Source organism: Mauremys reevesii, linkage group 2 (genome assembly GCF_016161935.1).
Source record: "Mauremys reevesii isolate NIE-2019 linkage group 2, ASM1616193v1, whole genome shotgun sequence".
Taxonomy (NCBI): domain Eukaryota; kingdom Metazoa; phylum Chordata; order Testudines; family Geoemydidae; genus Mauremys; species Mauremys reevesii.
This window is the reverse complement of record NC_052624.1, coordinates 84,573,661-84,599,320: the sequence shown is the minus strand read 5'-3', so window position 1 is coordinate 84,599,320 and position 25,660 is coordinate 84,573,661. Positions and strand designations below refer to the sequence as shown.

The 25,660-nt window shown below is 43.3% G+C and overlaps 1 protein-coding gene across 2 annotated transcripts in view; it reads right to left on the bottom strand.

Moving 5' to 3' along the window:
- Positions 1 to 25,660, bottom strand: part of LOC120397610 (programmed cell death 6 interacting protein) — a 58,721-nt gene that overhangs the window by 16,325 nt on the left and 16,736 nt on the right. The window contains exons 6-13 of one of the 2 annotated variants that reach the window (XM_039523747.1): positions 24,108 to 24,208; positions 22,989 to 23,120; positions 20,969 to 21,191; positions 16,580 to 16,703; positions 14,805 to 14,982; positions 7,478 to 7,589; positions 6,353 to 6,522; positions 4,917 to 5,165 (exon numbers count right to left, since the gene is read on the bottom strand). In XM_039523747.1, coding sequence (XP_039379681.1) covers positions 4,917 to 5,165; positions 6,353 to 6,522; positions 7,478 to 7,589; positions 14,805 to 14,982; positions 16,580 to 16,703; positions 20,969 to 21,191; positions 22,989 to 23,120; positions 24,108 to 24,208 — 1,289 coding nt within the window. The remainder of the gene's footprint in view (positions 1 to 4,916; positions 5,166 to 6,352; positions 6,523 to 7,477; positions 7,590 to 14,804; positions 14,983 to 16,579; positions 16,704 to 20,968; positions 21,192 to 22,988; positions 23,121 to 24,107; positions 24,209 to 25,660) is intronic. The other variant, XM_039523748.1, reaches the window with a different exon arrangement.

The following is a 25,660-nucleotide window of genomic DNA, read 5'->3' as shown; positions in this document are numbered from 1 at the left end:
TCCCAGAGTCAGAGAATCTGAAAGTAGTGTCCATTGGGTCTGAGCATATGCCGAGTCATCTCATGCCTGCACCCAAGGCGATAAAGTGTGGGACAGAGTGACCGCGTCTCCAGTTCCTTCTCCACCATGAATCTGACAGATCCAAAGGAGTATGGGACATGGAATACAGAGACCACACATCTCAAAGAGCCTAGTTACAGTATGCAACCTCCTCTTCGAGTGATGGTCCCTACTGACTTCGGTTTAGGATGATTGACAAGCAGTACGTAAGTTGAAGGAAGGTGCGAGGATGAGGATAGAAGGGTCATAAGGAGAACTACCGTGCCAAAGGAGGCATTTGCCATCAAGTCCTCCACCAAGGCATGGTGCGTGGCAGAGGTGTGTACAGAATTCCACGTGTCTGCTCTACATATGCCTATAAGAGGCACATAGAAGGGATGCCATGGTCATAGCTTGAGCTCAAGTGGCGGTAACCCATACTCCTCTGGGGGCAAGGAGGCTCAACAGTGGAGTTTAATAGAGACAGAAATCCATTTGAAAGTTCTCTGGGTGGACATGACCTCTAAGTCTCTCTGCTACTGCAACAAACAGTACAGGGGATTTCCTGATTGGTTTCATTCTCTGCAATTAGAAGGCCAAAGCTCATTGGACATTGAGGGAATAGAGTCAACGCTCTTCTGCGGATGTGTGTGGTTTTGGGAAGAAAACAGGTAAATGAATGGATTGGTTAATGTGAAACTGGAAGACTACCTCTGATAAAAATTTTGGCTGTAGATGTAAGGAGACCTTATCCTTGTGGAATACTGTGAATGGCAGGTCCGCCATCAAAGCTCCAAGTTCAACGACACTTCTACTGAGGGACAGCAACGAGGAAGGCAACATCTGATCTAGAAACTGCCACTCTGTAGTTATGATTAGCAAATGTATGGGCAGAACTCCAAGTTACTGTGCCTCAAATCTCCAAGATAGAAACCCCTTGAAGACATGCTATAGATGTCACCTGAGCCCTAACCGAAGAAGGAAGGGGAAGTTTATTCAACATATAATGTAGATTATATTAAGATTTCTTTAAATATCTCTGGATGGAAACAGTCAATCCCTTTGATTTACTGCTAAAAACTATAAAGAGCCTATGAGATGTACGCAAAAGCTTTACCCTAAAAAAGGTGAAGAGTTATGGCCCTAAGTAAATCACACATATGAAGCTTTGTCTCAGTAGAAGAATTGTGAGGTTTGAGGAAAAAATAGAGATAAATGTATACATTTGTTTAATGGAAGCCTGAAACAATGCATAGCAAAAATTTCAGATGTGGCCTAAGAATAACTCTGTTCTTCTGGAATACGGTATAAATGGGGCCACCTAACTATAAAACCCTGTAAATCATTCACTCTACAAGCTGAAGCGATAGCTCCTACAAATGCTGTTTTTGTGGAGAGATGATACACTGAGCATGATGACAGATTCAAAATGAGGGTCCATTAAGGACATCAGCACCACAGTCAAATCCCATGTAGGAAAGGGCTCTTCAAAATGGTGGAAACGAATTAATCCTTCAGAAATTTGGAAATGGGTGGGGAGGTGACAAGAACCTGAGAGTGGCAGAGATAGTGCCAATTGACAGACCCAAATATTGTAGGGACAATAAATAATCCAGAACAGACAGAATACTCCACCAGCTGAGTATGTCTGATTAGCCCCTAGTGAGATGGGTTTCCTTTTACCCCTGTGCCAGTACCACAGCTGGATCAAAAGCTCCTGATGATTCAGATTAGCCAGATAATTTCTTTGTTGTGAGCTGTAGAGATTTCAGCTCCAGGTGTAGCACTAGGCTGTGGTTTTGTGAAATTCAAGCCCAGATGTCCAGGAAGACTGAAAGCAGACAGGGTTGTCAGATAAAAAGGTATATTAGGTCAGAGAACGAAAATGGATACACCCACACAGGTGCTATCAGTATCACCTGGACCTTGTCTTGACATATCTTCCTAAAGACTTTGGGACTTAAGTATGTGTGGGGGGAAGCATATAGCAGCTTCTAACCCCCACCAGATCAGAAATACATCTGGAGAGCCCAGATTGACTCTTCATAAGGAATGAAACACAGGACGCTTCTTAATCACTTCAGTGGCAAATAGGTTTATGATAGGAACCCCCCCAATCCCGAAATACTTAATCGAGTCCATTTGTCCAGTCTCATGGTTAAGTAAGGCCCTCCTGCTTAGGTGACCCTCTAAATTGTTCTGGCAGATAAAGGCTATTAGGATGATCAGTGGAAGAACGTGTCAAACCCAAAAAATATTTACTTCCTGAAATAAGTGGGGGGAATGCTCTGCAAGCTAGACAAACAGCTCTGAGCTCTAACATTTACGTGCAATTGAGACACTGTCAGAGACCACAGACCATGAATTTGAATGCTGTTGAAATGAGCACTCTGTCCTTGCTTGCATGTGTCTATTACAAGAGTCCTTGAGGGGAGGTAGCTGAAACAGGACTCCAATACCCAGAACATGATCTGTCCACAAACAGAGATGCCAGCACCCTTGGAGGGACTTCTATCAATAAGTCTAAGCTGCACCTCGTTCAGTGGCAAACCAGTTTTAACCATTCCTGAAGAGGACAGAAGCGCCATCTTGCACATGGAGTCATGAAAGTACAAGTTGCCATGTGAGCCAGCATGCTTAGGCAGACTTTCACTGAGGTCTTTGGCTGTGTACAGAAGTTTGAAACGAGAGTCACTGTGCACAACCTGTCTTGAGGACGGTATGTTCTGTAGATTGAGATGGGGTGAGAATGGACTTCTAGCTGATTAGGAGACCTAGATGGACAGAGAAGTGAACACCTCTGACAACTTGCTGAGAAGAGAGACCTCAAAAAAAAAATTGTCAAAATAGGGGGTATATGTGAAAGTCTTGCCTCTCAGGTAGTAGCAACTCTCCTGAGACAATTGGTAACCACCCTTGAGGTGGCTGAGATCAAAAGGTCAAACTGAATTGGTAATGAGGTCCATTGCTCACATTGACCTCATTCCTCTTCATGAACCCTTCTGACAACACCCTGATGCAGATAGAGACCAACCCTCTCCTTCAGCAGCTGCAATCAAGATGGTGCCTCCAGAGTACTGCAACTGAGGGGTCTATTCCCAATACTTTCTCATTCCAAAAAGGAGAACAGAGGTTGGTGTCCTATACTGGACTTCAGACCTCTCAATATATTCATCCATTGGATGTCTTTTCAGATGTTTACCCTTTCCATCATTAATTCCATCCTTAGAGTTTATGAACTGGTTCACAATTCTCATCACAGGACATTTCTTTCCATGGTGCAATCCACACAATTTCTTTTTAAAACCCCATAGCAGAACTATGTGTTTTCAGTTTGCTCTTTTAGAAGTTGCCAAGATCAATGCAGGGCTCTGTCACACATCTTTAGAGGATTCAAGGATACCCTCATTGATTGGCACAGCCCAGTGGCCTTATGAAACTAGATGTAAAATAATTTGCAAGACCTTTTTGAATAATTTCAAGAAGTATCTGCACCATTTGTGTAAGAAAATCCTGAAATGCCTTAAAGTCAACTATTGTGCGAAGAGTGGATGAAATAATTGCTTCACCTATAAATGAAGATGAAACAGCCAAGACAATGGACCCAAGGATGACAGAAAGAAAGACTAAGCCAGTTTCCAAGAAGAATGAAGTGTCAGAGACAGAAGACCTGCTACTTCCCAGAACAGCATTTCTGGTAGCCAGAGGACTGGTAGACATCAGTTTGGAAACAGGTTGTTTCCAGTGAAGAACTTTGGAGTCCGACACTCCTCATTGACTTCTCTATCATGGATACTTTTAAAAACAGGCATCATGAGCTCAAAGTGTACATTTAGAGAAAGATTTACAAACTGAACATTTGCTTGCAATATGCGACTACCCTAAACAAATACATTTAGTATGTCCATCACTTGCAGACAAAAGGTGATTTGAAAGTGGGACATGTTTTGAAGCCCAGAGACCAAGACTCAGCCATGACATATACCTTGGTACCAAGTGGAGAGTCAGAAAACAGAGTGGGTTTTTTTAAATCAACAGGCACAAATAAAATAGAAACACTAACTAGAAAAAAGTATCCTAACACTATCTAAGATAGTATCCATATATTTCTCTGCACTATGTAGCTCTGTCTCAGTCATGGGCAGTAAGAAGGACCTGAGTGGCAGCTGGGGCTGCTCTGCCCTTTATGACTTGGGAGTGGAGGTGCGAGGACATACAGGGTATATGCGCTGACTCAATGGACACTGCTGGCTACACTATTCTAGACACCCCACCCCACCTCCTCCCTGAGATATATCTACCAATGTGGACAAATGCTTGAAGAATGTAGTTTCTACATGGGATGTAGTCAAGAAAACCACCATCATGGGCTCTTGAGAGACACGTTTCCTTCTGCCCAAATTTATGAGCAAAGCTGCTTCTTTTACCAGTTTTGCTTCTGATATCACCTGCTTTTTGATGTATGAAACTAGGATGAAATTGTCAGAGTGAATTACAGTTTGAAAGTTATAAACTCTAATTGGCATATGGCTGGTGCAACTTTATACACTGGTGGGCTTCAAGACTCTGATGAAGTGTCCAACTATAGTTGCTGATTAGGAGCGAGCTGTACCTCGGCACTCAAACGTGTCTTTCCAACCAGATAGGATGGCACAGTGTAAAGTGACATTCTCATTGGGAATTATTTCTTTATCAAGGATCACTTGATCAGCTATTATTTCAGCATAGCGGGAGTCCTGAGAAGGAAAAAGTAAAGACTAAAAGGTTAAGTAAGGTATCTGCAGTCCTGCTATCTCAGTAGGCCCTGTGGGTCTGGGAAAGTACTGCAAAGTTTATAAAAAAGTCACATGGAGAAACCTACTGTTAATGTTTTATACCTGAATGTTTTTGAGAAGTTCATCCTGCTTTTTCAGGGTCTCTTGCACCTTGTGTGTTAAACTTCCATATATCCGGTCCAATTCAGTGACCGAGATGGCTTCCTCATTTATAGCACCATCTTGTGCAAGTGCAGTCAGAAATTTGCTTGTCATGTCAAAATTTACAGATTTTAGGTCATTCTCAAGTTGTTCTCTCTCCTTCTTCACCTCATCCAGGCTAACTAGTAGAGATCTTAAGACACTAACAACCTACGAAAAAAAGTTAATATTTGAACTTAGTTTTGAAGCAAATTTGGCAAGCTGTACTCTACTACTCATCTTGCATTCCTCGCAGATAATTCAATATTGGTGACCTCTGATATTCAGTTTACATTCTGAAACAACTTTCATTACTATATCTTTAATGGGGGAAGCCAGCTCACTTTCATAATACTTCACTTTCCTTCAGAAGTCTTCTCCATAATTGACAGGAATGAGAATTTCAACATGGATCAAAGGGTTTGACTAATAACCTTAATTTAAATTTTATATGCTATGAAATAACTTTAAGAAGTTATGACAACACAGCCATGAAAGTAGTATCAGGTTATATGGACACTATGTATAGAATGAGGTTTTACTTTCAAAGCATGAGCTACCAGGATATGGTACTTTAACATTTTTGTTTCTTTATATATTTAAAGCAACATTCTCCTTTAAAGACTTAACGTCAACACTGCAACATTAAATATTAAAGTACTAGGAAGGATTTTTAAGGATCCATGAAATAGCTGCAAACATTTGACATGCTGTCAAACATACTGCATTCAAACTGCTCCATAGTAGGCAACTAATCATACTGACACAGTTTAAATATGGCTGCTCTGGAAATTGGATTAATTCTATTGCTTCATACTTTAGATAGGGGCTCTCAAATGTTTCCATACCATTGTCATCTTAACATCCTATGGATCACCTCTGTTCCCACATGCTGTCAACCATTTGATCAATTTTGGAACCTTTTGTTTTAGGTAAAAGGACAGAAGAGGGAGCAAAATAAAAATGAGATCCGCAGGTTACTAGAAGATAATTTCTGTAGCCCTTTCTGGGAGCAAAACTTCCCTTGATTTTAGTACCAGCTGTTTAACTCCCTTTTATACTCTAGAGAAGAATTAGTTTGGGAAGAAAGTAGGTTAGGTCTAGCACTCCCTTTTCCTAACTCTTAAGGGGAACCCCAAATACTGTAAAATAGTGCAGTTTCATATACCATGCCACTGTTATCCTGTGCAAGACAACTCATTCTAAATGTTGTCCAGATAATTGCCCATTTAATTTCATACAGATCATTGGGTTTTTTTTCCCTTTAAGAAACTCTAGACAAACTAAATAACGGTTGTCCCAATGCATTGCCATTCAGTGTAGCCACTAATATGCAACCTTCTAGTTTCTTGCCTTACCTCACTTCCCTGAATGGTTTTTGCTGGATTGGCAGAAGGAATGGCTGCATTCAATTCTGGCTCTGGTTTACACAGAAGTGAAATTGTATCCCGATGAGTCTGATAGCGCTCTTTAACATGTCCATCTGCCTGTATAGCTTTATCCAAAATATTACTGACATTGGCTCCCTCTGGCAATAAAACAGAGGTAATATTTAGACGACTATAAAGCCGTGATTTAATCCAAGTCTTATACTACAGCAACATTTGTACCTTTCAGCAATTTGTTATAAGTTTTCAAACACAAGAACATTCAAACAGAAGTCCTGTTCATGCAATGAAGGTTTAAAATGTCTAAATTAAAATCCTCATTTGTTGATTATTCAAGGAATTAAGAAAGTACATTAAAAAATTCTGTGGTGTGAATTGCACATCAAATTTTAAAAGCTTGCATGTCAGTTCAAAATTTCAAAATAAAAATCAGAAGTCAAAGAACATGGTGATGGGTGATTAAGTGCAGTGTAAGGAACAGCGGTTTAAAAATTGGATTTTTACAGACAAATTCTTTCGGAAAAGGGCAACAAGTGACTTTTTCTAATCCATCCAAAACTTAATGAAAAGCAGCATACAGTTCTTAAAACCTAAAACATGAAGTCCGTTATACCCTAGAGTACAGACTATTTAAGTGACACAATAAACCAGATATTTTGTTATAAGATCAGCCTCTTTTCACACCGCTAGTGCGATCTGGCTGTACAACTAGTATATACAGATAATTAATAGAGGCTTGTGTAGATATGAAATGTATATCTGCATCTGATCCGCAAAAATGGTCCACAGAAATAAAGTGGATACCTGCAGATTTTGCAGGACTCTATGAATTAACTTTGTGCAAAAGGGGGGCGGGGGGTAGGGAAATCGATCCTCTGATGGCACAGAACCAGCAAAGAGACTCCTATGGCAATACCCCCAACCTTGGTTCTAGTGGCGTAATGAGAGCACAGACGGATCTTTCTTCAACTGAATTGATCTTGTTGAAACTAATCCCTGGTATTTACATTACGTGAAATTACAATTTACATTAAATTTAAGAATTGCCTTTCATGCAGCAGTCCCAGACTCAGAGAAGTGAAAAGTGAGATTTACCTGCCCTCAAAGGTTTGTAGAGTTCACTGGATGGTGTTCTTTGCCAACGCTCTTTGAATTTTGCTCTTAGATCATTGTCTGTGGCTTCCTCTTCACTCAATAATCTTAGTGACTTAAAGAATTAAAAAACAGTGTTACACGCAATATAGTTTTCCTAACTATGAAATGGCTTTACAACTATAAGTTAAAGATAAATTTTAGAACATAGTAATAAAGCTGAAAAAAAGACTTATTAAACCCAACGGTCCATCAGTTATTTCAGTGAATAAAAGCCCAAAGAGAAGGTTAATCACCCTGTGCAGTAACTGTGGTTCTTCGAGATGTATCCCCCTATGGGTGCTCCACTCAAGGTGTATTTCCGCTCCATGTACCTCAGATCAGAGATTTTACGTAGCAGCGTCCGTTCGGCCTGCACATACATCCCCTGCAGCTTGTGCCCTGCACCAAGGCTATATGGAGCTGCGCAGACAAACTGACCTTAGTTCCTTCTCTACTATGGCACTCGTTGAAGAACTCTAAAGCAGAGGGGAAAAGGACTGGCAGTGGAGCACCCATGGGGGACACATCTCGAATAACTACAGTTACTGCACAGAGTGAGTAACCTTCTTTTCTTCTTCGAGTAGTGTCCCTATGGGTGCTCCACTCTAGGTGACTATGGAGCAGTACCCTCCGTGGAGGGGTGGGGCTTTGGAGTCAAGTCTAGGATTGAAGATAGAATAGTAGAGCCAAATATGGCATCAGAGGCTGAGTGACTGCACAGTAATCAGCAAATCTATGAATGAATGTACAACTCGCAGCTCTACATATTTCTCTGATGGGAACATTCTTAAGAACGGCTATTGAAGTAGAGAGGGATCTCATGGAGTGAGTTAATACTCTAGAGCAGGGGTCAGCAACCTTTCAGAAGTGGTGTGTTGAGTCTTCATTTATTAACTTTAATTTAAGGTTTCGCGTGCCAGTACTTAAAAACACATTTTAACGTGTTTTAGGTTTCTCTCTCTAAGTCTATATATAACATAACTAAACTACTGTTGTAGGTAAAGTAAACAGGGTTTTCAAAATGTTTAAGAAGCTTCATTTAAAATTAAATTAAAATGCTGATCTTAAGCTGCCGGCCTGCTCAGCCTGCTCCCGGCCTGGGGTTCCATTCACCGAGGCCGGCAGCGGGCTGAGCGGGGCCGGCGGCCAGGTCCCCAGACCAGCAGCAAGCTGAGCTGCTCAGCCCGCTGCCGGTCTGGGATTCTGTCCGCTGGCTCCTGCCAGCCAGGGTCCCAGCTGCCAGCCCTGCTCAGCCCGCTGCTAGACTGGAGTCCTGGCCCTGCCCACAGAGTGGATACTTACCTTCTCCCTGGTTTTGGCCCATTCTCTCTTCCTCTCTCTCAATCTGCACTGAGCTGAGGGTGGGAGTGCACTGAGCACAGGGCTGGGGGTGAAGGAGCAGGCTGAGGGTTGGGGTGCAGGGTCTGGCCAGGAGCTAGAATGAGGGAGGGGGCTCAGGGTTGGGGCAAGAGGTTTGGATGTGGAGCGCTTACCTGGGCAGCTCCCATTTGGTGCAAGGGATGCAGGTGGGAATGCAGGTGGGAATGTAGGGGGCGGGGGAGTGCAGGAGCTCCCATCAGGGCAGGTGGTGTGGGGAATGCAGGAGTCAGGGCAGGGGGTGTGGAGGGGGCTGGATATGTGTGGAGGGTGCAGAAGTTAGGGATGGGGTCATGAGGGGAATGCAGGGAGCTGGGATGCAAAGGGGATGCAGGGGTCAGGGCAAAGGGCGGGGGGGGGCTGGGACCAGGGGGGTGCTCCCAGCCCCCTGCCCTGAGCAGCTCACGGCAGTGGGCTGGAGGGATACACCCCACTCCTACCCCGCTTCCCCAAGGCCCCGCTCCTGTCTCCCTTCCCCACCTCCTTACCGGTCTGAGCAGCGAGGGCACTGGGGCTGCTCTTCTCCCCACCGTCGCAAGGGCCATCAGCAGCAGGGAGGGAGAGGAGGCGGCGGGGCTCGACGCAGCACGCTGGGGGAAGAGGCGGGAAAGCTTGGCTGCCAGCAGAGTCTGCCCTACAGCAGGAGCCAGCAGGACCAAGCTTGCTTCTGCCACCTGCCCCCGCCAGAAAGGGCCATAGGTGGGGGGGGCAGAGAGGAGCGGGCTGGGTCGGACAGCATTTTTAATGGCACACTGCTGCCTGCCAAGGTTCGGCAGCAGGCTGAGCGGGACCCCGGCGGGCAGCAGCGTGCCATTAAAAAAAAAAAAAAAAAGACGGCTTGCATGCCATCTTTGGCACGCATGCCATAGATTGCCAACCCGTGCTCTAGAGGAAGGTTGATGATCCTAAGACTGGTATCAAAAAGGTAATGCAACCAGATATCCATCTAAAGTGTCTTTGCTTGGAACTTTGAGATCCTTTAGTTCCATCCGCAATGGAGAGAAATCTGGGAGATTTCCTAAAGGGCTTAATCCTGTCTAAGTAAAAGGCTGATGCCTTCCTGACAGAGTGTATGTAATGTCACATCTCCTTTATACTGGTGTGGCTTAGAGAAAACTGGAAGGTGAACAGTTGATTTATGTGCAAGGCCAAAGATCCCTTTGTCAGGAACTTGGGATGTGGTTGCAATGCGATCTTATTCTGTTCTGGGGGTGGGGAGGGGGGTGGTATGCCATCTCACCCACTCTTCAGAAGTCATGGCTACTAGAAATGCAGTTTTCATAAAGAGGTGTAAAAGTGAGCAGGTGACCTTAAGTTCAAAGGAAGGCTTCATAAGACAGAGTACCAAGTTAGGTCCCATTCCAGTATAGGGCATCTGATTTGTGGGAAGAAATTATCCAGTCCCTTGAGAAACCTTGTTGTAGGATAAGCAAAGACTGAAAAAACTCTACCATAGGTGGAAGGTTATAACAGCTGCCAAATGCTCTTCTTCAGAGCTTAAAGATAATCCTATCACCTTTAGCTCGAAAATGTAAGTTACTACAAAACAATAATGGAAAGAACATAGTTGAAACACCAGTGTTTGAATATAATCCACTTTTGGTATACGTGTCACGTGTAGATTGTTTCCTGCTATGTAGCAGCACTCTTTACACCCTCAGAACAGTTTCTAATCCTGCAACTCATCTATAAACCATGACTTGAGCTGAAGAACTGCAATACTGATTTGATTGGCATCCTGAGAGAGAAGATGGGGGACAGTCTAGCGAGTGATCAGTTGACAAACAAAAAGCTGAGCGAGGTAAGGAAAACACTTTTGTCTCGGCCACACTGGAACTACGAGAATAATCTTGGCTTTGTTTTTCTTTATCTTGAACAGCATGGGAAATGCAAACGGAAGACTTGTACTCCAAAGAAGAAGAAAGGCATCTCCAGGAAGTGGTGACCCAGACCACTTCTCAAGCAGAACTGGGAGTACTACTTGTTCTTGGTTGTGGTGAACAGCTCTATCTATGGAACACCAACATTGAAATACACAGTGGAATATAGTGGGATCCATCTCTCACTTGTAAACTTGCAAGAAGCATCTGCTGTGGTGTTTTGTATGCCCAGAATGTAAGCTACTGATACTGATCTGGTTTCATATGCACCAATTCCAAAGGCTCACTGTTTCAGTGCAAGGGAAGGTGATCTTACTCCTCCTTAGCAGTTTACATAAAACATGCATGACATGTCTGTCATTATCTTTATGTATTTGGCCCAGATAAGTGTAAGGGAATGGATACAGGCCTGCTCTAAGTTCAAGCAAGTTGATATGCAAGTGGACTCAAGAAGAGACCACCTGCCTTGAACAGTGAGTGTCTAGGTGAGGCCCTCCCTCCACTCCCCCCGGAGGGATGCATCTGTTATTACTAAGAGTTGAGCAAAGGGCACCCATGTGCAAATATTGTGTTCTTCCACCAGAAGAGGGATTTTTTTCCCCCACTACCAAAGGCACGGACAGTAGTTTGTTTAAACTTTGCTTGCTTGGTGAGAAAAACAGTTCTGAGCCTCCCTTGGAGGCAGTGCATGTGAAGTTTTGCGTGATTTATTACCAAGGTGCCAGTTATTTGTCCCAATAAAGACAATTTCTGGCCAATGTTTGAGGGCTAACTTGGACTATTAGTGACTAAATTGGGTAGGGTTACAAACCCACATGAAGGGAACAATGCTTCAGCCATTACTTTATCGAAGTCAACGCCTATGAACTCCAGACTTTGTACTAAAGTTAAGGTGGACTTTCAGATGTTTAATTGTAGTCTCAGTTTGAGAAATAGATATACTGCCCTCTGAGTGGCAACTGAAGCTTTGTCGAAGGATCATTCTTTCAGCAAGCAATTGTCAAGGTCCGGGAAAAAGAGTTCCTTGTTTGTGAAGATGAGCCACAATCACAGAACAAACTTCGGAGAACACTTTGGGTGCAGATGAGAGACTGAATGGGAGCATTGTGTATTTAAAGTGCTCTTGACCCAGAGTGAAGAGTAGGAACCTTCTGTGGGAGGGGTGGATTGCTATAGGGAAGTAAACTTCATGAAGGTCAAGGGCTGAGAACCAATCCCCCTTGGTCCAATGATGACACTGTTGCAAGAGTTACCATTTTGAATCTGACTCTCTATAAATCTGTTGAGTAACCTTAGATCTAGAAGAGTCCTCCAACTACCATTCTTTTTTGGAACCAGGAAGTACCTGGAGTAAAATCCCCTACCTCTGTGCTGGATGGAAATTGGTTATTTGGCACCCATATTCAGTAGAGTTGATTTCCTGTTGCAAAAGGTGCTTGTGAGAGGGCTCACAAGAGTGATGGGAAAGAAGGGAGGTAAGGCGAATGGAGTATCCTGTTGAAATGATCTCCAACATCCACTTGTCCAAAGTGATATGTTCCCAGTTCTGACAGAAACGAGAAAGGCAATCTCTCCAAAGCAAGGGAGCAACAGATTGTTGCAGCAGATAAGAATGGGGAGGGTAACTCAGTACCTCGCCTAACCCATCCAAATTGGTGTTTCGAAGTTGTGGGTTGTGAGGCTGATGTTTGACAAGTAGCTGGTCTCTTCTTCTGGACCGTTGTCGTTTACACTGAGGTTTGTCATGTCTCTGGGAGGCAGGAAATTGGGTGGGATGAGACCTTTGTGCAGTCTGGGACTCACTGAAATTGTGTAAATTTTTGTGTAATTTCCCAAAGAGCACAAGGTAGTTCTAGAGTCAAAGTATGCAAGCATTCATCCATTTTTTCTACAAACAACTTTGAACCATCAAAAGAAAGATCCTCAACTACATTTTGGACTTCCCTTGAAAAAACCTAAGAGCTGAAGCCAGAAGGCCCTCCTCATGACTACTGCTGTGGAGATAGAACAAGCGGCTCTACCCGTGGAGTCCAAAGAGGCATGCAGAGATGTTCTTGCAAGCACAGTTGGCCTGCAGCGATGATCACATGAATTACTCCATCTGCCTGTTGGAAGATGCTCAATAATGGTATTCAACTTTGAATAGTTAGTATGGCTGTATTTCACCATGAGGGTTTGATAATTGACAATTCTAAGTTGTTAGGTAGCCTATGAGCATGACTTATGGCCAAAAAAAAATCAAGATGCTTTAAATCTGTGTTATATGGAATTAACATGGTGCTGTCTGCCATGTTCGTGCACAACGTCAACCAGAAGGGAGCTGAGGGATGGATGCAAAAATAAAAATTCAGAGTCCTTGGAGGGGATGTAATACTTTTTGTCTGCCTCTTACAGGTTCCCCCGTCACTTGATAGAGGTGGAGCAGTCAGAGACAGGCAGAGACTCTTGTCAGAACCAGGCAAATCTCCAGGGAACAAGAGATGGTCAGTACCGAGAACTCATCAGGAGAGATTCAGGCTTTTCTGTTACTGCCAAGTCCAAGGAAATGAAAACTGTTGCATATTGAAACAGTGTGTGGTACTGATGATGCAAGGTGAGTAGAGATAATGGTGGCATAGGGCACCCACGGCACCGAATGAATGACCAGTAGGTGTCAGTTTGGTCTTTTGCAGAACCGAAGTGCTGAGTACTGAGGTCCTAGTAGACTCTGTCGGTACATATTTAGAAGAGCTGGTCTTCTCTGTTGCTCTGACTTGATAGTACTGATCTTCAAGAGCCAGAACCCTTAGTCCCTTAGGTTTGCTGATGGTCATGGTACTTGAGGAACGTGCAGACTCATGGGTACCAAGTTGGATATTGGTAGGTGCCAAAACAGGTGTCTGAATTGGATACCATCTTTGCAGTAGCTTCTCTACCACAGGACTGGAAGATTGCTTTCTAGGGTCTTTTTGAGAGGATTCCTGAGACTTCCTCTTTGATGCTCAGGGGGAGTGCTGCATCAAGATCAAAGCAGCTGACCTGTTCTGAGACCACTGTACAGGCGGGGCTGCTGGCCGGGGTCAGAAGCTGATCGGTGCAAACCCTTCATCATAAGATGACGTAATTTCAGTTTCCAGTTCTGTCTTGCCCTCAACTTTAATTTCAGGCAGAAATTACACTTTGTGGGGGAAGTGTGACTCCCTAAGGCAGCAGACACACTAGGAATATCCATCACTGACCAGGATGTCTCTTGGCACGAAAGGCAATGTTTAAACCTTGGAAGACCTCCCAGGATTTCAGTTCCGGGGGGGGGGGGGGGGCACAGAAAAATAGGGGGAGGGACAATGGTTCTTATGCTAAAAGTGTAAGTAAAAAAAAAATCTTAAAATTTCTTTTTAAACTATAGGAATTACTATAGCTAACTAACAAAGGAAACTAAGAGCTAACACTTTAAGAATCAGGAAAAATACAGTTGAGGTATACTCAGCTTGGACTCTGAAGTTCTGTCTCAGGCTGAGGCAGCTGAGAAGGAATGAGGGTGGTTCGCCCATTCAGCTCTATATACCCTTGGTGCAGGGCACGAGGCTCCGGGCCACGCATGTGCGCTGTTGAACAGACACGGCTACCTAAAATTTCTGATCTGAGGCACACTGGGTGCAAGAGCACCTAGAATGGAGCACTCAGAGACACTACTTGAAGAAGTAATAGTGACTATAATAGGTATCATGTTCTTACTTTTACCAGTTTCCCTCCCCACGTAATCTCAAACTGAAAAAAAAAATCAGTCAAGACAATACCACATGTGACAGGACAACTGTAGATAAAGTGTCTACCAATCTCCATGCATATCTTTGGACTTCACATTTAAAAGCTAAAACCTTAACACACAATCAAGTGCTTTTATCATGTCACTAAAGCAACAAAATTATTTTAGACAAATCAAGTTAATTTTTTTAAAAAATATAACAAGCATGCTTTACTATTTAAAGAAGCTGAGTTAGATTCCTAAAGTTGCACATTTTAAAGATTATTTCAGTTGTTTCTAAGCTTACTTCATCTAAAATCTCCCTGTTTCTCTGTAGCAGTTCTGGTAGATCTTTGATCAGCTGATCAATGGTCTGGATGCCTCCCTGTTCAATAACAGACTTAGACTTCTGTAGAATAGACTGAGGAACACTATCACCAGACACATCTTCGATGGCAGCAGGCAGGTTCAGAGAAGCCAATACTCTGAGAAAGTCAACGTATTCCATTACAATTAGTACACCACAAAAATCACAGCATCAAAAGAATCATTTTGGTATCCAAATTAAACAGGCCATAAGAACAAGGGGGAAAAAAGGAAACAAACAGGCGCATAATGTAATCTTGGATAACAATTTAAAAACTGGAAAAGTTTAAAGATTATCCAAAGGACATACTTAACCAAAAAAGCAATAGTTTAAACATTTTTAAAAAGGTAACTTAACCTATCATTTTTCCTTTGTATTTTAGTGCTTATAAAGCATAGCAGTAGACTTGCAAACAATTTTAATTAATATATGACAGTTTTGAACACAAATTTTATCTACTTTCATCCAGAACCTTGGTTTTATATTTAACTTGTATTTACTTAAGTCAAATTCTTGTTTCAATGCCTTGAAACAATATTCAACGGCTTGAAAGAGTCATTTATGCAGGGGAATAGTAGGGACTTTTCCTGAGCAAGCAACATCAGCCTCTACAGAACTTAAGTTTAATTTAAAAAATTAAACCTCTAGCCTCATGCTTTGTTCATGAGGAAAGCCTTTAAAACCATGAGTTAAATGTAAAACTGCTGTTTTCTTATGTCTGCAGAGCAGAAACTCTAATGGCTCTGATGCTTCTCATAGTTTTGCCAATCACTACTGTGATTCAGATGCCTGCAGGAAGTAGGGAGACCAAAAAGAATTAGGTCCATTTCACTTCAACTTTGCTCTGGAAAACAGAAGCAGACAGACACACTGTGGAATTATTTAATGGGGAGGTTGACCAAACACAGATGTGGAAAAAGGGATAATGTATTGGAGACTCCCTCCTTGCAGCAACCAGAAAAAGTGATTCTCTGGCTAAAGTAAAAATAACATGTCCGTACTGCTATATCCCTTTTCATCCAAGCCATATACCATAGGGCAGCCACCAGGAGCCTTTGAGGTGACAGGGATGAGAAGAGAGAATGTTCCTCCTAACAGCCACAGGTGGTGGGTGGGGGCTTCAGTTTATAAAGACACCTACTAACTGAAGACAAATACAAAACCAATGATGCTCACAAGCAGACTGTAAGGACAGCACTATGGCAGACAACTCAGTAACCTTCCATTTCCCAGAAGCTTAGGAGGGGAAGGAAATGGCTTCACATCTGGATGTTGCCCCTAAACAGTGTAGCCCTCAATCTTTTGTATTCATATGTGGCTAATGGGATTTTAGTCCTCTATTAGATATCTGGTAAAATTTCCAAACCCTATTGAGTGGCAACCTGGTTTACCTCCTACAACAGAAGAAGTCTATTACAGTATTTACTGGCCCAGTCCTGTAAGACCCTTACTGAGAAGTGCTGAGCAAATGGAAATTAGAAGTGATTTATAACTTTGCAAGACTGGGACTTTTTTTTAAATTCATTCACATATTCTCCCCTCCATCACCCAATTTTTGTTTAAACCAGAGATTTAAAAAAAAATCTGAACAAAAAATATTTAAATAAATCTCCACTGAAGTGGATAAAAGTAAAGTTTTGATTATTCCAGACAAAGACTGACTCAGTGAAAAAATGTTTTGAAAAAGATCAGAAGTCTGAATAACCAATACTCACCCATTTGCCAGATTGGTAGCTTCTCTCATCTGGGCTATTGATCTATTTACCAAGTCTGCCTTTCTCTGGTTGTAGAGGCTCAGAGACTGCTGCACTGCCAGAGGAACCATCTTCTCAAACAGATCTGTGATTGAGGCAACATAATTATTTTAATGCAACTATAAAGGTGACCATAAAACATGGAGCTTCTTTATATCCTTAGGGATTCATCTAGACAATTACTGATAAAGAAATTTCACAAATCCAAGTTTCTAAACTGAGTGGGAAATACCACTGAGGAAAGTCAACATCTCCTTAGGCCTAGTACCAACATTCAAAACTTGCAACTTCAGATTTATCACAAAAGACTCATGGTAGAGGATATGCATAGGATTTCAACATATTGCATTAGGCAAGCTGTAAGATTAACAGTAGGGGCTGTCTTCAAGTTAAATCTGTAGGATAAGAGCTCAACAAAACTCCTTCAGAGACCAGATTATGTGCTTCATCCAAACATTTTTGAGATAGAACTAGTGCAGATTTGAATAACTAACTTGAAATTGAAGATTTACCCTTTGCAGGGGCCTGTCAGTAATCTTTCTGACACTAAAACCAATGGCTTAATGCACAATACAACCTTTTCTTAACTGTTATTCTTAGAGATGTGTTGCTCATGTCCATTCCATTCTAGGTGTGCATGCCCACGTACGCAGTCGGAGATTTTTGTCTTAACAGTATCCATAGGGTCGACTATAGCGCCTTTGAGTGCCACGCTCATGTGTTGGTATATTAGGCGCTGCTGACCCTACACCCTCTTAGTTCCTTCTTGCCAGCAACTCTGACAGAGGGGTAGGAGGGCAGGCAATGGAATGGACATGACCAACAAATCCTGAAGTTACAAAAAAGGTAGGTAACCATTTCTTCGAGTACTTGCTCATGTCAATTCCATTCTGGGAAACTCACAAGCAGTATCCTCGGAGGTGGGCTCAGAGTTCACAGTCTACCAGCTTGCAGTACTGCTCTACTGAAGCCAGAATCGTCCCGGGCCTGTTGGGTAAGTGCGCAAAATGGGATGTGAACGTGTGGATGGATGACGTGTACGTGTGTGAACGTCCTGGATAGGCACTTGGGCTAGGAAAGCTGCTGAGGAGGCTTGCACCCTGGTTGAATGAGCAGTTACAAATCGCCAGAGGTGGCATCTTTGCCTGATTGTAACAGCAGCGAATGCAGGCAGTGATCCAAGAAGAAATTCTTTGAGTGGACACTGGACAACTTTTCATCCTGTCAGCCACCACAATGAACAATTGCATCAACTTGTCTTTGTAGAAGACTGTATAGGGCGGTTCTGAGGTAAGTGCCCTAATCTCGGAGACCAGGCAGGCAGATATTATCGCAACTAGGAATATGACTTTCCAGGACAGGAGAGAGACCTGGAAGCCAGAGGCTCAAAGGGGGAGGAGGTGTCCCCGTGAGCTGTGACAGCACTAAGATTCAGGTCCCATGGCAGAATGGGGTCCCTGATGTGCAGGTAGTGGGAGGGAGAGCTGGCCATGAACTGCAGGGTGTAGCCTGAAGATATGTCAAGCACCCAACGGTCTGAGGTCAGCTGCGACCAGGCCGACTGGAAGGGGCACAGGTGGTTGAGGAAAGCGCAGGGAGGTGAATCCTGGAAAGTGACTGGGGCGCCGTCCTTGGGCGCATCCTCAAAATGCCTACTTCTGGCTTCCTTGGCCTCTGGAAGAACCAGGCTAGGTGGAGGAACGAGAAGACGAAGGGTGACACAGTTTAAGTCCTTTGTCTCTGTCTTCTTTCTGTAGGAGCTAGACTGAGGGACAACCCAGGGCCTCGATGGACGTGGACAGAAAGGCTTTCTAGCCTGCTGAGGGGTGTGAAGGCCCAAGGAATGGAGGAGGGTACAGGAATCTTTAAGGCCACGGAGCTGTGCATCAGTCAGCTCCAAAAAAGATCCCTGCTCCCTCAAACAGAAGGTCCTGAAGGGTAGTCTGCACCTCCTGGGACAGCCCAGAGGACTGTAACAAGGAGCTGTGCCTCATGACCACCACGGAGGCGACTATCCTGGACACCGAGTCCGTAGCATCCGAGGCCATCTGGAGGGAGTCTGCACCATTAGACACCCAAAATTGCAGGCTGTCCATCAAATAAATTTTCCTGCCAAACAAGTCCAGCCTCTTGGCATCTATTTTTCGGTGTGCTGCTTGCCTAGCCCTTTCACTGACGGCGGACACGACCACCAATCCTGCTGGAGGGTGACAGGTATTCAACCCCCTTTGCAGGGACATAGTACTTCTCTTCTGCCTTCTTGGAGTAGGTGCAATGGAAGAGGGGGTTTGCCACACAGACTTGGCAATTTTAAGGACCCCTGAGTGGAGGGGCTGTGCGACCCGGGCTGGGGTGGAGGAAGGTATAACATTAAAGAGATCGTCTGACTTATCCGCTAGCTCCTTGACGTCCAAGTTCAGGTTTCAGCCACCCTTTTGAGCCTGGCACTCCTTGAAGTCGTCAGGGGACCTGCTTGTTTGCGAGGGGCCTGCCACCACTTCGTCCAGAGACAACCAAGATACTGTACAGCAGCGGGAGGGGCAACTTCCCCTTTCTCGTCCGGGGACGGCTCCTTGGGCATCAGGGCCTGCTGTGTCGCCCCACGTGGGATTTGGCACTGTGCTCCGACTCAGGTGCCAGCTGTGCCGGGGGCAGCTTGTCCGATCCGGCCTGGGAGGAATGGTGGGAGTATGGGAGTGGCATAACAGGTACGCCCCAGGGGTTCCAGTACTGCCACTGAGTGGGCCATTGACCCTGCCTCCACACCCCTTGCCAGAGAAGCCATGCCAGTCTCAAGGGCCGGTGGCAATTTGCCTTTTATAGGCAAAGGACTGAAATCCCCTTCAGGCTTGGACCACTGCCTTTCCGGTGACCAGGGCGGAGCCATAGATACCCAAGTCTGCTGACTGATCCTTGTCAACGACCAGTAAGGAGAGGGAAAGGACTGGTACCTGCCTGAAGAGTGTACCAGGGAGCCAGAGACTGGTGCTGCGACCAGGAATGATCCCGCACCGGGGCAGAATCAATGCCTGGGAGACCACCTAAGCGGTGGTGATCTGTGCCATGGCGAACTCTGGTGGGAGGCCCAACGGTACCATGGGTATGGGGATCAGCATCACGACTCAGATGTCCCATGCCTTGTAGGTGGAGACCTTGGTGTCAGGAACCAAGAGACCAATTGTCAGGGACCGAGACTGCAGTGATGGGGACTGACGCCTGCAGTCCGGGGATCAGGTACGCTCTGATGTTTTAGGGGCGGTCCCATAACCGGCTTGCCCGTAGATGCTGGGGCTTTGGCTGGGTCTGTCGCTTGGCTTTGTGTCTGCAGTGCCGGTTGGCCTGCTTGGCCGCCAGGCCCACTTTGGGCATAGATGACCTACAAGGGGATGGTACGCCCTGCCACTCCCAGGAGTTGGGTCCCTGGCTGGAATAGGGGGGTCTCACGGCAGCGGTATGCCTGTGCAGCTCTGGAGCGGGCACGCAGCCTGACAGAGGTCCTTTGCCTGAGTCATCTTTTTTCTGCAGTGCCAGAAGGCCTGTTGACTTTGATGGCTTCTTCGGCACTGGGGAGGTAGAACGGTGCTGGGAGAGTTCTGGTGCCGGTGGTGTGCTGCACGGAGCGCTGACATACCAATGGAGTCCAATAGAGAGGTCTCCGAGATGGGACGAAGCACAGCCTCCATGAGGAGTGCCCTCAAGCTGATATCTTGCTCCTTCCGAGTTCAAGGGCGAAGGTTTTTGCAGACCCTGCACTTATCCTTTCAGTGGGATTCCCACAAACACTTTAAACAGCTCTCATGGGGGTCACTAATGGGCATCAACCGGCTGCACAACAAACATGGCTTAAAGCCTGAGGAACTGGGCACACTCCACTTTCAGGTGAAGTCCCAGCCGGGACTCTAACTCCTAAACAACTACTCTAAGTACCTATCAACTAATAACAAAGGAGACAGAACAATGGCCTGTAAGAATCCCTAACGTTCTTGCAATGCAATACAAGGCGCTCTGACCAACCATCACAGGCGGTAAGAAGGAACTGATAGGGCATAAAGTCGACAGCGCCTAATATACCAACGCATGAATGCGGCACTCAAGAGGGCACTGCAGCCGACCCTACGGCTACCGCTAAAGCAAAAATCTTTGACAACTGTGCACGTGGGCGCGCACACATACCTAGAATGGAATCAACATGAGAAAGCACTTGAAGAATATGTTATTGGAAATTGAACATTAACTTTAATATTGTACATCTAAATCACAGAGCTACGGTTGAACTTTAGAGCCCATATTAATCTTACATACAGGCAAGATACATTTCACCTCTAAATCTGCTCTGAATATTTTGCTTACCAGTGAACTTCTGGCTGATAGGGACAACAACTGAGGTAGATTTCACAAGACTGGCTTTGCCAATCGGATCTAGATCTTTCAAGTCAGGAACCCGGTCATGATAAATGAAGTCATTGTCCTTCTTGGCAGCTGTAAGGGCGCGGTTGATTTTGTCAGACAAATCTTTTACATTTACATATTCATCATAACGAGATGCCACTGTTTTTACCAAGTCTGATGCATGCTAAAAATCAAAATACACACAATTACAATTCAAATAGTCTCTCCATCCAGTCCTCTTCCTAGCAGTATTCCATCTCTCTAACACAAACAATATATAGTAAAACAGCTGATCATCTTAGTTAGCCAACTACGGATATTGCAAAGGCATAAGATTCAGCATTAGCTGCTCCCTGCCTACTAAGGGAATGTCCCCATCTAAGGATTTTGAGAAGAATTAGCAAAATTACTTATTGCAATACACTCACTGACTTTATATACAATTCTATTGTTAACGGGATCACGAGTCCTCTGCAGTTCATACTAAGACCTTGTCTACACTACCACTTTACAGTGCTGCAACTTTCTCACCTCAGGGGTGTGTGAGTGCTGCACCTTGTGGAGGTGGTTTTTTTACAGCACTGGGAGAGCTCTCCCCCAGTGCTGGTGCCGCAACTACACAGTCACAGTAAAGCACTGCTGTGGCAGTGCTTTAACATTGCTAGAGAAGACATACCCTAAGTAATCTCACCAATAGTCTCAAAAATCTACAGAATTCAGTTATAATTTGGGAAGTAGAGGATGGGGTAAAATTATTTCACAAGACCACTCAAAAAAAGCTAACACTATCTCAGCTCCAAGGACTAGGACTGAGTTGATTGTTCCTAGTTCAAGGAGCCTCGGCAGATGTTACAATATGTAGTTTCCTTTGTGTCCCCTTCCCATTTGCTGCTAAAGGTTCATGGGAGACATCATGTACTTCCACCCCTGTTCTCCAGTTCTTGCCTGTTTCTCGAACAATGTGCAAAAAAGAAAGGTTAAGATACAGCTGCACACCTAGGTTGTAATTCTACAGCCATCTCCCTGCTACCACTGTCTGCCTACTAGGTCCCAGCTCAGACTTTGAAAAGTTGATAATAAGGAATCCGGAACCCCCCTCTATCCTGACCTGCCACCTACACCCAGAGAAAACAACCTTCACTCCCATTACTAACCAAATGATATCTATTTTCCCTGCTTCGACCCCACCACCACCAGCCACAGGAGACCCATTCTCCCACCTGAACCTGCCTCTAGTAGCACAGACCTCCCATTTCAACAACCAAAGAAAATCATTTCCCTATTTGAACAACCAAATATCCCACAGCCAGAGGCCGGAGAGCTGTCCAACCAAACAAGGTTATTTATAAAACCCTTTCTACTTATGTCTAACATACTTATAACATTAATCAACCATTTAACAAGTATTTTACCTTAAGGGCACATTTACAGTTTATAAAATAGACCATTTACAAATGGGAAGTGTGTTTCTTAAGCCATGTCCTGTGATTTTTAGACTGAAATATTTGAAGCAGGCCTGAAACAGTGGGTGGTGGTATATTAATTTAGATTAAATATATATGCCAAAGCATTAACATAACTTAGTCACTATCCAACTTTGAACAGTTTTAAACAAGGTTTGAGATTTGGCATACAGAGACCTCAGTCTGTTTAGTACCACTAACATCATTAAACATCCTTTTGAACCTTTCATTAAAACAATGGTTTTCAACCTGCCGCCTGAGGACTGCTAGGGGTCTGTTGATTATGTTTAAGGAGTCCACGAAAGGGGACCATGAAAATAAAGTTTCAGATCCCAAAAAAGGAATTCAATTTTTCTGATCAACAGTATGTGTGGGTTTTTTATTTATTTATTTATTTTTTTAAGGAAACTTGTCAATCTTAGTGATCGGAGTTTTGCAACTCAAAGTAGATAAGATTTGTCATAGGTAGTAATTAAAAAGGTCTTCCTACATTTCTTAAGAGTTCTGTCCCAACCCACCTGTAATCTCCCGATTTCTTCACCAAATTTCTTCTGCTGCTTTGCCAGGATAGACTGGTGATACTCTGCATTGGCCTGCATAATGCAGTGCTTCGCAGCCAGAACAGGAAACACCTCCTGGAAATAAAAATACTGACCAGGGGAAAGTCCAACCACATAAACCACCACAGACAACATGGGATGCAGGAAGAAAAAGGAAGAAGAAAAGGAAATTAGAATCACCCAATTAATGGTTTAGATAGGTTAAAATATTAGAAGTAAATGTTAGAGATGTGTGACTGCATGGATTGAATTCAGTCAAAATAAAAATATTGCTCTGGTAAAATTATTTCAATTGTTTTATGTTGATCTGGGGATTGCACTTCATTTAATTAAAGCCATGAAGTCACAACATTTACTTTACAAAGATTAGAAATTCAAACATGCATTAGAAAGAATAGTAGAGAGGACATCAAAGATCCCAAGACAAAGTACTTTAAAAAAGTATGAAGGAATATTTAGTCCTCTTCGTTAATCAAGTCATCATACTTCAGAGGTTGACGTGATAGTTCTACATCTACTTTTTTCCCCACATAACCATTAATAAGGATAATAAAACCATTATCCAGCAGAAACCACTGCAATAAGTTTTCATTTACAGTGAACCAAGAATACTTAAATAATTATCAGTAGACCTACAATAATAATAGTTTTACGGTCACACCAACAAAATAAAAATTATATAAACCCCATTAGAAAGCGTTAGTTTGAAAAACAAATTTAGTAAGGAGTTAAATAAGCCATCCCTAAATATACTGTCACAAGTTTACCCAAAGTAAAAGTTTTAATAAAACAGTATTTCATGTATTTCAAAATAGTATTATTTTAATACTAAAGTGATTAGCTTTCAAAGAAAGCTCAAGTGTGCTTCTGACAACTGACAATATTTGAACTGGAGGATTTTTCTGGATTCTTACAGTTACTCAAGAATTCCCAGGGTTCCCCCCTCCCCCATTGCTACAAAAGCGTGATCATAAAAATGCTTGAGAAACCATCTTAGAGATAATTTATAGAATGCAATACTCAACTAGAGTTATGTTAGTATATTTTGTATTTTTTTTTTTTAGCAGCATTACTAACCTTGGGCAAAGTGTCCTTATATTGACACTGTTTGAAAGCATCACCATAATAATCTGCAGCTTGGTTAGCCAGTTTAGCTATGATAGCATCTTTCATTTTATCTGGAATTAAAAACAACAAAAAGACAAAACAAAAAACATTAATACAAATGTTTTCATGAAAAGAAAGGTTACTCACTTGTAACGAGCTCAGGAGGGACTCTGCACATTCACACACAAGATGTGGTGGCAGTGTAATTCTGACAATAAAATGCTTCATAGCAGTGTCCACTGCAGACAGAAGGAGCACTGTTATGAATACGATTAAGACGACATGCTCTGGACCAAGTTTTCAAATTCAGAATATTCAAATAAGTTTAAAATCTCAACTAAAAATTGCTATATTGCTAGTTTAAACTCCATTTAGTGCTGTGTTGGAATGAAATGCCACACAGAGGTCTTCTAATGAGATTATTTAGCTAGAATGTCTATTTATACCAATGTTGTATGCAGTGCAGTTATAGCTTTATCAGTCCCAGAATATTAGAGAGACAAGGCGAGTGAGGTAATATCTTTTATGGACCAACTTGTCTCTCTCACCAACAGAAGACGGTCCAATAAAAAGCTGCTACCTCACCCACCTTGAGCCAAAGCACATAATAGAAAGAATGACTGCTTAAATTATAATGATGCATCTGGGATACTTTTCAGACAGTTTTGTCAAAATCTCCTTTGTTGGCAACCTCATACATAAAAGCTGTAAGTACCATGAAAGACAACATCTTTATTGTACAGAGGTCGGAAAGGAATCCATGCCTGTAAAGCAGATTTCTCAGGAAGAAGGAAAGTCTCACCAAGACCTACAAATCGTAATGTGACTTGTCTCTGCCTGTGATCAGGAGGAAGATTTTACATGAACATTTTGGTTCAAAAGTGGGCCAGGAATATAGGTGGGCCAAATTTTTCTGAGAAATATTAAATTGCACAAAACTATGCATGTTTTCATAGGCTGTATTTGGCAAAGAGACCATTCTGCAACAGCATTTGATTTCAACTTTTACTTTTGAAATGCATTTTGCTTTGAAATTTGGCACACCAAAAAAAGATTTAACACCTGACGACGACCCAAAACTAAAAAGATTTTTTTGTTTCCAAATGTTTTGTTTGACTCAAAACTTGGTTTTTGTTTCAGCAAGAGGAAAACCCAAAAAAATCAGTTTTGGTTCAAACCAATTATTCTCTTTCCCCCATTTCAGCCCCCACACTGAAAAAATAAACTATTTGTTCACCTTTAGCAAAGAATGTACTAGTAAGTTTTGGGGTGTATTCTACACCAGTGCTTCTCAAGCTATCTGATGTGGGGGACCAGCAATTTTTTTTTCCAATGTGCCAGGGACCGGTGCCATATTATCCTATTTGACGCTCTTATGAGGAAACTCGCCGCGGACTGGCAGCTGATGGCTCGCGGACTGGACCACCGCTTTGAGAAGCACCGTTCTACACAATGTACCCCAAGACAGTGGTCCCCCTATGTAATACTGTCAGCAGCCATGAATATAGCAAGACTGAGAGGCA